At 43.4% G+C, this 14,066-nt stretch overlaps 1 protein-coding gene across 2 annotated transcripts; it reads left to right on the top strand.

Moving 5' to 3' along the window:
- The first annotated feature begins 437 nt into the window (after positions 1 to 437).
- Positions 438 to 3,182, top strand: six2a (SIX homeobox 2a). Of its 2 annotated transcripts, none has more exons than XM_042333394.1 (2): positions 438 to 1,021; positions 2,820 to 3,182. In XM_042333394.1, exons 1-2 carry the CDS (start codon positions 462 to 464, stop codon positions 3,157 to 3,159), a joined length of 900 nt encoding a protein of 299 aa, XP_042189328.1. In that variant the 5' UTR covers positions 438 to 461; the 3' UTR covers positions 3,160 to 3,182. The 2 variants fall into 2 exon arrangements, with proteins under 2 accessions (XP_042189328.1, XP_042189327.1); XM_042333393.1 differs by having other exon boundaries at positions 438 to 1,027.
- The last annotated feature ends 10,884 nt before the right edge of the window (positions 3,183 to 14,066 follow it).

Raw genomic sequence — 14,066 nt, 5'->3', positions numbered from 1 at the left:
GAGACACCTTCAAAGGCGATCGGGTTACTCTGATTGACAGCGTCTCCATAGCAAATAATTTGACTTAACTATTGTCTTATCCTCACCATCCGTAGGTCAGATCTCCGACCAATCGTATGCTACACAATGACTATTCGTGCCAACTTGGAATAATATTATTGGAAAAAAAAGAAACCCCCCAAAGCGAGAGCACTCTGGACGTCTTGATGCGCAGTGATGTCGGGGCTGGTGTGAAAGGTTTCCTTCTTTTTGTGTTACATTGGACGCCCAGTCCATATATGCGCCTTCAGCCCCCTCCCCAGTTTCTGCTGCGTCTGAGGCTGCGGTGGATGTGGCTGTAGAGCATTCTCAAGGCGGAGAGGTGGTGGTGGTGGTGGGTGGGTGGTGGGTGGTGGTGGTGGGTGGGGGGGGTGGGGGGGGGGGGGAAGGGAAGGGGTGGGGGGGGTGGAGGTTGAGAGATCATGTCGATGCTTCCGACGTTTGGCTTCACTCAGGAGCAAGTGGCGTGCGTGTGCGAAGTGCTCCAGCAAGGGGGGAACATCGAGAGGCTGGGGCGCTTCCTGTGGTCACTACCTGCCTGCGAGCATCTGCACAAGAACGAGAGCGTCCTCAAAGCCAAGGCCGTGGTGGCCTTCCACCGGGGCAACTTCCGAGAGCTCTACAAGATCCTGGAGAGCCACCAGTTCTCGGCGCACAACCACCCGAAGCTGCAGCAGCTGTGGCTCAAGGCGCACTACATCGAGGCCGAGAAGCTGCGGGGGCGACCGCTGGGGGCCGTGGGCAAGTACCGGGTCCGGAGGAAGTTCCCGTTGCCTCGGTCCATCTGGGACGGCGAGGAGACCAGCTACTGCTTCAAGGAGAAGTCGCGCAGCATCCTGCGGGAATGGTACGCGCACAACCCGTACCCCTCGCCCCGGGAGAAGAGGGAACTGGCCGAGGCCACCGGGCTGACCACCACGCAGGTCAGCAACTGGTTCAAGAACAGGAGGCAGAGGGATCGAGCCGCCGAGGCCAAAGAGAGGTACGAGTAAGTGACCAACCGCTTCTTTTATTTTTGGAGGGGGAGGGTGGGTGGGGAGGGGGTTATTTCATGCGTTGTTGTTGTTGGTGGTGGTGGTAGTAGTGGTGGTGGTGGTGGGGTTTTTTTGGGGGGTGGTGGTGGTAGAGTGGGGCAGTGCAAAGAAAAGACTGTAAATCGCAGCAGCAGAATTTTTATTATTTTGATGTATTATACATATATACGCGTGTGTGTGTGTTACTCGTTTGCAAAGCAAATCTCTCCCCTGTTGGCAAATGTTGGATTTTCCTTGAGTTGATTTGGATTTGGGTTTTCTTTTTTCATTTGGTTCTGTTCTGGCTTTCCGAGAGAACCATCGATCCAATTAACCCCCCCCTCCCACCCACCCCGGTGTGTGATATGGTTTGGATTGCCCTGGCATTATAAAATAACACCCCCCACCACCCACCCACCCCCACCCCCCCACCCCCACACACACACACTCCAATCCCCCTGCAACACAACTGCTCTTATATTTATATATATATATATATATATATACATAGAGAGAGAGAGAGAGAGATGTCACTAAATAAATGTCACTAAATCACAAAGCGAGAAAGGACGAGAAGAAAACGCAACCGACGAGGGGTTTTGTTTTGTGTGTCCCAAACGATATTCGATTCGCCTCGAGTTAATTTCATGATAATACTCGAGTACCAGAGTAACAACAACATCACAGCAGTTTGTCCCGTCCGGACGTTATATTCGGGGCAAGTGATACACACACACACACACACACACACACACCGCTGGTACCGACCCGCAACTCACAACCGTTCAGCGAAGGGTTTCTTTGGGAGTCCAATTCGTGAGGCGCGTTGCACCTTTCCAACTGCAGCCCTCATACAGTTGTCGAACCATTTTCTCAACCGTCCCCCGTCCCCCCCACCCAATCCCCCGAATAATAATAATAATAATAATTGCCTTAAGTTTTTTTTCCTAATAAAAAAGCAAAAAAAAAGTCACCCCTTTCGTTCGCAATCGACCACCTCCTCCTCCTCTACAGACTGTGGCATTTGAAAGAATTTAAAAGAAAACACACACACACAAAACACACATACTTCTAATTGGGGAGAAAGAAAGAAAGAGAGAGAGAGAGAAAGATTTATATTTCCCAAACTCTCTCCCTCTCCTTTCTCTCTCTTTTTGTTTTGTCCAAACGAAGCCACACACACAACAACAACAAAAAAAAAACTACCATGTGAACCGAAAGCGGTGTTAAAACCCTCTGCAGTCGGTTTGCCCGTCTCCCGGACGCGGCCCTTTATCCTTAAGGAAACAAGAGGAAAAGTTCAGGCCAAGTCAAACCCTTGGAAGATTTTTTTATTTCCCCTTTTGTTTGTTGAGGTTTTAAAGAAAAATGTTTTTTTTTTAAAAAAAAATAAAGTGCTGGGTGTTTCATTCGATGTGATGTCGTGATTATTGCCGATGCATTTGACTCGGATGATGATGATGATGATTCTTCTTCTTATCAGTATTATTATTAATATTATGCGGCAGTAGTAGTAGTAGTAGTAGTAGTAACAGTAATATGATGGAGTAAAGCGTTCTGATTTTTAACCACTTTTGCAACGTTCAGAATATTTGGGAGAGAGAGAGAGAGAAAAAACACCCACTGTTTCTTTTTGTGTGTGTGTGTTGCGTGTTGTGCGTTATGTTCGTGCGTTATGTTGCGTGTGTGTCTGTGTGTCTGTGTGTCTGTGTCTGTGTGTCTGTGTGTCTGTGTGTCTGTGTCTGTGTGTCTGTCTCACCCGTGCAGGGAAAACAACGAGAACTCAAATTCCAATGTCACAGCCGGCAGTCGCAACCCAATGCATCCTTCCATGAACGGGAACAAAAACATGTTGCCGAGCTCGGACGAGGAAAAGACTCCGTGCCAGACGCCGGACCACACGTCGGGCAGCCCGGCGCTGCTCCTGGGGGTGGGGGGGTCTCTGGGCCAGAGCTCCAACCCCAGCCTCCAGCCCCTGCACACCCTGGCTGTCCCGCCGGGCCCTAGCGCCGTCGCCGTCCCCACCGCAGATGTAGTGCACCACCACGCGTTACAGGACTCCATGCTGAACCCCATGTCGTCCAATTTAGTCGACCTTGGCTCTTAAAGAGAAAGACATTTATTATTATTATTTTTCTTCTTCTTCTCTCTCTTTCTTTCTCTTTCTCTCTCTTCTCTCTCTCTCTTCTCTCTTCTCTCTCTCTTCTCTCTCTCTTCTCTTCTCTCTCTTCTCTCTCTTCTCTCTCTTCTCTCTCCCCTCTCTGGCTCTTCTCTCTTCTCTCTTCTCTTCTCTCTCTTCTCTCTCCCCTCTCTGGCTCTTCTCTCTTCTCCGAATCAGAACTCAACTCAAAAGAGACTCACTCACTCTCAAGATGATCTTTTTATATATTTTACTTGACCATTACCCCCGATGATGTACATAAACCAAAAAAAAAAAAGAACAAAAAACACTCAAGTGGATATTTTGTCGACCGTTTGGAAGGAATGATGGATATAGCTTTTTTTGGGCGGATGGGGTGGGGGGGGGTGGGGGGTTGGGGGGGGTGGGGGTTGGGGGGGAGTTTAAAACAAAAAGGTACTGTATTCGATTGCTTAAGTAAGAGGTTCATGTAGCAAAAAAAAAGTCTTAATTTTGTTTTTTTTTGTTCCTTTTTTATATATATATATATATATATATACGATGGACGTGGCTTTTTTTGTTTCAGACCGACCGAAATTTATTTTGCTCGGGGTCACACTCACGACACTATAAAATTGCAAATGCTCAAGTCATTTTTTTGGGGGGGGTGGTGGGTGGGGGGGGGGGGGGGTTTGCTCGGGGCTCTTTTTTTTTTCTAAAAAAAAATGTCATCGCCTCTCTATATATATCCAGGTCAGGTAAGGAGGAAGCGCTTGAAAGGTTTTTTTTAAATGTGTTTTTTTTTGGATAAAATATGCTTCCCCCGTTTTTTTTTTAATTCAGAAACCAAACAAATGCAACACGCTGTAGGCAGATGACTTTACATGTAGATGACAATTGTACAGAAAGCTGGCTTTCCTGTAGTAGAACTGGTGAAACGTTTAATCGCAGTTATACTGGACACAACAGGGGGGGAAAGGGGAAAGGGAGGGAGGGAGTGGGGGTGTGGGGGGTGGGGGGGGAGTTGGAATCTGAAAATATATATAATAACCCTATTTCTCCAATGGTTAGAAATAATCTCAAGTTTATATTACAAAAAAAAGGATTCGCCGCATCCCACACATGAACTGTTTTATTACTGTTTATATTACCTGAATACAATTTTTTTTTTTTTTGGGGTGGGGGGGAGGGGGGTTGGGGGGGAGGAAGGAAGGAAAGAAAACCGCTTATTTTATAATAAAAAAAATTAAACACAAGCTACAGTCTGAAACTCTTTGTTTTGCTTTCTTTCCCCCCCAAGCGCCCCCCCACCCCCCCACCCACCATCCCCACCACCCCCCCCCCCCACCCCCCCATTTTATTGCATTATTATAAAGTTAGTGAAACTGATTATTGCTGACAGTGTTGTATACTTGGCGGTGTTTGATCAAGTGCAAAAAAAGTTTTACCCTGTGTTTTTTTTAATGTAAGAAATATTTCACGTCGGGGTGTCGCATTATAAGTCGACACCTGGTGAAAATCGCTTGGGGTGGGGGTGGGGTGGGTGGGTGGGTGGGTGGGTGGTGGGGGGGTTAAATATAACGTTACTTTAACCAGTCGCTGTGGACCGAACTTGTCCTTGTTCAGGTGAGAGAGACGGTTCGTGGAGGAGAGGTTAGAGCAGAACTAATATATTCCCAGTCTCACTTTGTTCCAGAAACCAAGGACTCCACCGATGTGTCACTAGGTTATAGTCACTAGGTTATAGTGTTGGGTAGTTAGTCTGGTTCGAAATCATTCTTCAGCTATTTTGCCCTTTACCTTTTCGCACAACTAACCACGCAGAGTATCGTTGAGTTTCTAATATATATATATACATTTGTATACACACATATATATATATATCTTATCTATATCTAAATCTATACATTTCTATGTTCAGATAATCAGAGCGTTGGCAGAACTGAAAGTAAAACGAATATATGTGATTGTCCTGCGGCTCCCGACACACATTCGATGTGTAACTCTGCAGAGATCTTCGCAGAGATGTGTCGACAAAGAAAAGATGCACTTTGTTTAAGAAAAAGAGAGGGACACAGAGAGAGAGAGAGAGAGAGAGAGAGAGAGAATAAATTATTGGCCCAGGCTGTGTGCATTTTGCAACGGGTGGGCTTTATTTTTCTCTCTCTTTCTCTCACTTTCTCTCTCTTTCTCTCTCTCTCTCTCCCTCTCTCTCTCTCTCCCTCTTTCTCCCAATCTCTTCGAGTGCTGTTGTTTAAAAAAAAAATCCGAAGGACGGTCGAGCGGGAGCTAATGAGACGTTTATTTATATCTGCGTCGGGGCAAACCGAGCCCTGAAGGGAAATGGGACACGCGAGAAAGTTACCTTCGTGAGCAGCGACTGGTTGGTTGTTGCTCGAAGCTTAAAAAGCTCACGTCGTTTGAGGCTTGAGCTCTCGGGGTGGGTGGACTCGACAGACCCAACAGTCTTTTGCATCCAGTCGATGATAATAATAATAATAATAATATAATAATTATTAGTAGTAGTGTATCTGGTTGCATGTTGTAAACTGATTTAAGTTGAGACTGAAGCAAAAAAAAGTTTCCGGTGGAGTGTAAGTGTTTTGACACAAGGTCGAGTGGAACATTATCGCTTAACTCCCTTTAATTTTTTTTTTGGGGGGGGGGAAAGAAAGAAAGAAAGAAAAATAGAGAGAGAGAGAGAGAGAGAGAGAGAGAGAGAGAGAGAGAGAGAGAAAGGAAAAATCAAGAACGTTTCGATTAGAAAATACGGTTGGGACTTGAGTTACACGACACGTCGCCTTTTTCTTAAATAAATGCCTGTGGGCTTTTTCTTTTCTTTTTTTTAAAAAAAAGTCAGATTGTTTTAACAAGACGCTGTGTGTGTGTGTGTCTGTCTCTCTCTCTCTCTCTTTTTTTCTCTCTCTCTCTCTTTCTCTACCTACCTCCACCCCCCACCCCCACCCTCCCTTTTTTTTTGCTTTGGGAATTTCGCTGTCGTTTTAAACGGGTCCAGAGCTCACAGCTGATGACTTTGAGCCTTGCAAATCGGAAGCGATGCTATCAGCAAAGAGACAGAGAGAGAGAGAGTGGCAGCAATAAACCAAAAGCGTGTCGTTTTCGGGAAAGAACTGTTAACACCAGCGAGGCAAGTGTGGAGCAGTACGAGAGAGGGAAGGGGAGAAGAAAGGAGAGAGAAAGAGGGAGAGAGAGAGAGAGAGAGAAATGGTGGGAAGGCCTACTTTGAAATTGACTGTTCGTGTAACCGCAATCCAATACGTGGGGATGCGTTTGATAAGGGTTAGTAGAGGCTCGAAAAAAAATAGCAAGGGCAGAGTGATGGCATTGACAAGATTTGGACGTGGCTGCACGATGGGACCCTGGTTCCCCTTCAGGCTTTCATGCAGTTCAGTCAAGCAGATCCCTCTCTCGTTTACTGTGTGTGTGTGTGAGGGAGAGAGAGTGTGTGAGTGTTTGGTGTGTTTTCTGACAAGTGCAGTGCATTGCAACGCCGAGGGGGTGAAAGCAGCAAATCCATAAATATTCCATGTTTCTGTGGTTGGATTAAACATTCAGTTACATTCAGTGCTGCTCGTTGTTTTCCGCTCTCTGTTTTGTTCTCCAATGCTGGAGCAATGGTTTTTTTTTGCCCACTGGATGGATGTCTGTTTTGTTTTGCCGTTGTTGCTGTTTCAGGGGCGAGTGGATGTTAATGTCGATATTAATGCCTGTGATATTCGGAATAAGTCGTGTTGCAACGTGCCTTTTGCAATCGGAAATGATTGCGATATAAATAGAAATATAAATATAAATATAAATATAAATATAAATATAAATATAAATATAAATATAAATACAAATAAAAATATAAATATAAATATAAATATAAATCGCACCGGTTTTTAAGTTGTCCCCACATTCCCCTGGGCTCGCAATGATATTTTATTTTGTTCCAGGAACGCTTTGGGATGACATTCGTCATTGAATGATCATGCCTTCGAGCATAAGCAACCATTTTTGTAGCAAATGCTCTCAGGTTGTTTTACATTGTAATCCGTATGCAAATATTCAACGTATGAGCACAATTCTTCACCAATAATAACAGGGAGTGAACTAAAACGAGGTATTAATCACATTACGCAGTCTGGTATTTGTAGCTGTTGCATTTACTGACCTCCTGTGCATAACAAAGTGCAATGCATTTTTTTTCCCCCCCCTAAAGTAGTGCTTTTGAGGTACTTCACGTTTCGTTTATTTTAGAAGATGACTTTTTTCTCTCTCTCAGAAAAAAACGTTCAGGGCAGTTCTAAATTTAAGACTAAGTGCAACTCACGCAGCGCGTTTGGGAGACAAAATTGATGGGAAATTCCTTCAATGACAGTTCTTGGCGCAGCCCCCACCCCCCCTTTACCCCCTCCCCTCCCCCTCCTCCAACAGCAACATAGATTGGGCGAAATATGTTGTGCAATTTTAATGTAAGCTACGGTTTTAGTGAATCAACTAATCGATGCTGTAAAATATGCGCCACACAAAGCAACAAAAAAAAGCGTTAGAAATTATGCACATTTTAGCACAACTCTGGCATTCGCAGTCACTACACTTTACAGTAAACTCAGTGAAGCACTTTTGAGGCGTCCTCTTGACGTGAAAGACGCCACATAATAATAATAATAATCCTTGCATTTGATATAGCGCTTTTCACGTCGGGAGGACGTCCCAAAGCGCTTCACAGAACACACTGTAAAGTGAATTGACTGTATATTTGTGGGCGAACGCGGCAGCCAATTGCGCACAGCAATGTCCCACAAACAGTCGTAGATTGAAAATGACCAATTTATTATTGTTTTTGGTTTTGGAGGGATTATTATTAGGCTCTGTGTGGAGTAAGGAAACTTGCCCAAGGTTTCGCCCTCTGCCTGGAATTGAACTCAGGTCTCTCACTTGCAAAGCGAGTGCTCTAACCACTGAGCTACAGGACTCCACTTCTCCCCGCTATATGCATCCCAGCAACTCCAGACATAATGTAATGTAAACATCTAATGTAACGATTGTGATTATTAAAGAAAAGCTGTGGGGTTATGTTTTTCAGATACCGTATTGGTAAATGACTTGTTTTTGTGGCTGATTTATCTTTCACTGACTGGGTAACAAGTGAATCGTTTTGGGATAGTCCAGAGAGCTGATCATTCCCTGGCTGGTGATTAAACGAGGAATACTGCTTATTATATATTACTATAATATGAGGAGACAAGTTATATATATAATATATAAAATTATATATAAATATATAAATATAATATATATAAATTATAAATAAAATTAATAAATCATACATTATTATATATGATCTTATTATATATACTAATATATAATATTATATATAATAATATGTAATATATTATATATTATTAAATATGAGGAGACCAGTGCAGGAAGCAATGCGACTGTACGTAGCGTTTTGATGTTCGAGTACAGCAGAGAAAGCAGTGCAGTGTACCCAGAGTTTTAGGGGAAATGATAGGTACGTTGGGCTCTGGATATTTTTCAGTGATTTACACTATCGTCATGTGTGGTCGCAGTCGTAGGTTCGTGTGAAGGCGGTGAAATGAATCACAGTTTGTGTTTTTTTTGCTGTCTGAAAATTCCGTCGAGAGGAGCTGCAGTGTCACAGTGACGGTCACAGCTGTTTGGTTTGGGTTTGACAAAGGCAAACGCGCTGTTATTCAGCGATGCGACACTTCTTTTCCCATTGATGTCATTTTGAACACTCAGACAGACAGACAGACAGACAGACAGACAGACAGACAGACAGACAGACAGACAGACAGACAGACAGACAGACAGACAGACAGACAGACAGACAGACAGACAGACAGACAGACAGACAGACAGACAGACAGACAGACAGATTCAGGTTCGAACTCCCTTCAATGCAGTCGCTTGAAAAAAAAACCACACGTTTGGAATGAATTTGCCGCAATTTAGTGCGGTTTCACCAAACTTCCACTGATACCTGTTTTGTTCCTGTGATTACACTTGAATAATAATAATAATAATAATAATAATAATAACAAGGCTGAAATTTGCCTCTTTGCAAACTCGGTCGTTCCTTTGCAACTTGACAACGTCGATTCCCATGTTCAACCCTAACAACTAATTTGGCCCAAAATCTACCAGAATCCTTGGACTGAGCAATTGGACTGAACCAGAATTCGGTTTGAGACACAGCACTGCCGACTGACTCACCTACTCGCAGCCAATTAGACTCCCGTTGAACGACAGTATTTCGTCCAGAAAATAAGACAGTCAATTCACTTTGCAGTACGTTCCGCGAAGCGCTCCGAGACGTCTCGAAGACGTGGTGTAAGGCGTCATATCAAACGCAAGAATTATTATTATTATTATTATTATTATTACAGTCGTCTCTCAGGTGGTTTCTAAGTGGACAGATTGAGCATCTGGAGCGGGAGCTCATTTTGATTCTTTCAATTATAATAATAATAATAATTATTATTATTATTATTATTTACAAGAATGGTCATGGCAACTTTTGGGGTCCGGTTTGTTGTATGTTGTTTTTATTATGGAGGGTAAATAGAACATGATTTTTTTTTATCACTGGCAGTTTCTATCTGTGCGTGTGAGAGTTTGGGTAAAACAATCTGACACGACTCGAGTATTGATCAAAACCTCCCACCCATATTTATTGGGGTATCTCACATGAGTTAATTTTCTGTTGTCAAGAACCGTGGGGGAGGGTTTCTCTCTCTTTCTCTCTCTCTCTCTCTCTCTCTCTCTCTCTCTCACACACACACACACACACTTGGGCAGAAATTGAAGCCATGAAATCAAACGTGTTTTTTTGGGGGGGAAAAGATTGTCGAGTCAACCACACGTTTAAAAAAAAAATCAAAACACGCGAGGGTCGAGCCTGCCCCTGGGTTAGCTCTCAGGCTGACAACTTGGGGAGTCCACTGACAGGGGCTTCGAGCGCACGTATTAGAGCGAGAAAGTGGTCGGTAAAACTGCAATAAAAGAAACAGAAAGTCCCATAAGTACACACAGCTGTCCCGTCGGCATTTGGAGGAAAGGTAAAGCAAACTGAGGCTTTGGGGGGTGGGGGGGGATTGTGAATTTGATAGCAGTCTTAAGTTTGTTCGACTCGAGTTTACCGCCACGGGATGGAAAGTGGTTGCGTAAAACATAGCGTACGTGGGGTTTTTTTGGGTGGAAAACATAGTATACGTGATTTTTTTGTGTGGAAAACATGGTATAGGTGGGTTTTATTGTGTGGAAAACATGGTGTACGTGTTTTTTTGTGTGTGGAAAACATAGTATACGTGTTTTTTGTGGAAAACATAGTATACGTGTTTTTTTTTGTGTGGAAAACATAGTATATGTGTTTTTGTGTGTGTGGAAAACATAGTATACGTGTTTTTTTGTGGAAAACATAACATACGTGTTTTTTGTGTGGAAAACATAGTATATGTGTTTTTTTGTGTGTGGAAAACATAGTATACGTGTTTTTTCCTTTCTGTTGCAGCTTGTAACAGTATTTGCATTCATGTGCACTCAGTCTCGCGTGTCGGTCAGATTTTGTGCATATGGACTCAATATGACTGCGAATAATCTAATGCAAGGATTATTCTTAATCATTGTTCTGAATCATAAGGATTAAACTGTCGCCAAATCGATTGTGTTTCCTGCTTTAAAAAAAAAGTTACCCTCCTTTATTATTATTGTTATTATTATAATTATTATTATCGTTATTATTATTATTATTATCATCATCTACAAAACTGGATATATGCACTGAGAACACTTATGGAACAGGCTCCCTGGGGGAGACAGTGGAAGCGTAAAATGTTTGTTTCGAGGACGAATTGGATAGATTTCTGCTGGAAAATAAGATCTCGGGATACAGACTGCAGTCTGGGACACAGAATATAGCTCAAGCGACTGCGAGGATGGCGTCGGGCGAATTAGAACGGACACTGGTCTTTTTTTTTCCCGCAAATTCTCATTTTCTTATCAGATGTGATAATGGACCTGAAAGTTTGATCGGGTTGACACGGGACCACGCAAACTACAGTGTCTTTAACGTCAGCCCCCGACGACGTGGTAAACTGAACGCGATGTGATCTCGGTGGCAAAAGAATATCTTACCAACTCCGTTCGTACAACTGCATCCGAAACCGGCGACGCTGCGTTGCGTTGCGTTCAAAGCAAAAACCCCGGTGCGCGGGTCCATGTTAATAGAAATTCTCGTGTTATTTTCACGCTCGATTACATGTCGATTTCATCAGGCAATGTGCTTCCCGGGTGGCTGTATGCCACTTGATGGCAAAGTGCTCATTTGTATACGTCGGGTGTGCAGATAAAGTCAATATATCCAAGAAAATTATTTGTTGGGGATGGGGATGGGATGGGGATGGGATGGGGATGGGATGGGGATGGTGGGAGGGGGGTTTGGAATTGCACTTCGGTGATGCTTGAAGGCAAAGAGGTCACTTTGAAGTGGAGAGTGGTTCCCAGGCCGTTATCTTCACGGGCTATTTTTTTTTTTTTTTTTGCATCTCACGCACGTTTCGAAACCGGTTATTAAGTTCGAAGCTTAAACTCGCGAATAGCTCCGTAGATTCATAGATTAATCGTCCAAGTCCTGAGCTCAGGGAGAGTGTGTCGGCCTGTCGCTGCAAAGGCGACTCCTTGCCCTCTTTCGGGGTGGAAAACAGGGCTCTCTGATCGTCCTGTCTCAGAAGTCAGTGAAAACACTCAAACAGTGTCATGTCCTTTTGAGGATTGTTTTGCAGACGCAGCCTCTACCAACGTGAAGTTTCACAGTCTCACAGGTATATCAGCTGCAACAACAACAACAACCCAAAACAGAAGAGTGGGTGGGGTGTGGGGGGGGAGCATTACAGCTAGTTTAGTCTGGAAGACCTTTCAGTCTTAAAAATAATAATATAATAATAATATGTAAGGTCGCGAAGAGTTGTGGAAAAATCTTCTTTGGGAAGTCATATATTTTGCGTTTTTCTGGACACGTTTAATGTGAATTGTTTTGCCGTCTCAACTCTAGATAGACAAACACTGTGTATAACAGTTCAATAGAGTGTGATACTGGAAACGCAAAAATTAGAAACACAAAATGTTATGAACACAAACATATGTGACTTAGATGTATATATATGTGTGTGTGTGTGTGTATATATATATTTTAGAAAACTGACCTCCGAATTGAAACTGGATTTATGTTTGGTTTTCCCCTTCGAATTGCAAAACTATCACTAAACTAACGAGATTACACACACACACCCACACACACACACACCAGGTTTAAAGAGAAACTTGTGCAAAGGCATTTTTGCCATCGTAACTGTACACAGATGATATGCCCAGGTCTTAAAATACGACTGCACTGATTCGCTGTTGGCAGGTGGTTTGGAGATACGCACAGATTTTTAGTGACTGAAGCGGAAAATCTGGTTCTCGGGTCAGACAGAACGTAACCTGTGAAACAGGTGTCAGTGAGTGGAATTCAAATAATAATAATAATAATAATAATAATCCTCGCATTTGATGCAGCGCCTTATCACGTCTTCGAGTCGTCTCAAAGCCCTTCACATGATATACTGTCAAGTGAGTCGCTGTAACCCATTAATATAACCATTACTGCTAAGTACGGATAAACATTGAAGCAAATACTGTCTCATGTTTAGCGTAAGACACAGCGGAAGAAATGTGAATACTGTACAAGTGTTTGTGGCACTTCATTCTGATACGCACTAATAATTGCAGTCATTCACTGCGCACAAAAGTTTGTTCAGTGCACGAAGCGTTGGGCAACTTTTACTGCCCTAACGGAGTCCTGTTGGGTATTGGTTGCTCACTTTACAGGATATTCCGTGAAGCGCTTTGAGACGTCTCGAAGACGTGACGAGGCGCTGTATCAAATGCGAGGATTATTATTAAATATGTTCAAATGGCCATAAAATTCAACGGCGCCCCTTCCCAAAGGGAAACACTGATGTAGTGAATTGTATGTCGTGTTTGAGTGTCTGTCTGTGTGTGTGTCTGTGTGTGTGTCTGTGTGTGTCTGTATGTGTGTGTGTCTGTGTGTGTGTGGGTGTCTGTGTGCTTGTGTGTGTGTGTCTGTGTGTTTGTGTGGGTCTGTGTCTGTGTCTGTGTGTGTGTCTGTGTGTCTGTGTGTGTGTGTCTGTGTGTTTGTGTGTGTGTCTGTGTGTGTGTGTCTGTGTGTGTGTGTGTGTGTCTGTCTGTGTGTGTGTGTGTGTGTGACCTTTTAAGAACTGGGTATCTATCAAGTGTGTGCAGGTTGTGTTTCACACAGGTTGTGGTCAGTTAAACACATACACATGTTATAGGTGTATGAATCTTACTTTGATGCGTTGTGTGAGGGCGAACAGGTTAATGGTTTCGTTCAGTCCCTTTACGCGTGGTTCTTGCTATATTATCTGCTGATAGCATTGGGTTCCCGTGGATTTTAGCGCAGGAACAGCCGAACTTATAACGCCACTTACAAATATATACCTCGAAAAAGTAAGTGTTTTCACCCCAATTCGCTCAGTTGCTTCGAGGCGTTTCGACCACACGATACGGCTCTTGCGTTAAAAAATGCAAGAATTATTATTCCTATTTTTCCAATTGAAATTGTCGTCACTGCAAGTGTTAATATTAAGTGTTTATTCGAACAACGCGGTAACCCGATTCCCACCACCGCCCGATGAAAGTATTCGGAGTCCAACTTCCATACGAAAAAAAAATAACAGAAAAAGAAAACCAAGTCGTTTTTTATTTGCTGATGTGCCAACGCATGAGTGGCAAAAACAGAGGATTGCACCCAATTCACATGGGTAACACTTCAAACCCATATA

The sequence above is a fragment of the Callorhinchus milii genome, unplaced genomic scaffold (assembly GCF_018977255.1).
Source record: "Callorhinchus milii isolate IMCB2004 unplaced genomic scaffold, IMCB_Cmil_1.0 Scaffold3, whole genome shotgun sequence".
In the NCBI taxonomy this organism is placed as follows: Eukaryota; Metazoa; Chordata; class Chondrichthyes; order Chimaeriformes; family Callorhinchidae; genus Callorhinchus; species Callorhinchus milii.
Note: the sequence above shows the minus strand (reverse complement) of the source record. Positions and strands in the feature narration are given on the sequence as shown.

Excerpts from the sequence above, each read along its gene's own strand:
- six2a (XM_042333393.1), top strand. The coding sequence starts at position 462 with ATGTCGATGCTTCCGACGTTTGGCTTCACTCAGGAGCAAGTGGCGTGC. Across the intron at positions 1,028-2,819 it reads GAGGCCAAAGAGAGGTACGA|GGAAAACAACGAGAACTCAA; the intron begins GTAAGTGACCAA and ends TCACCCGTGCAG.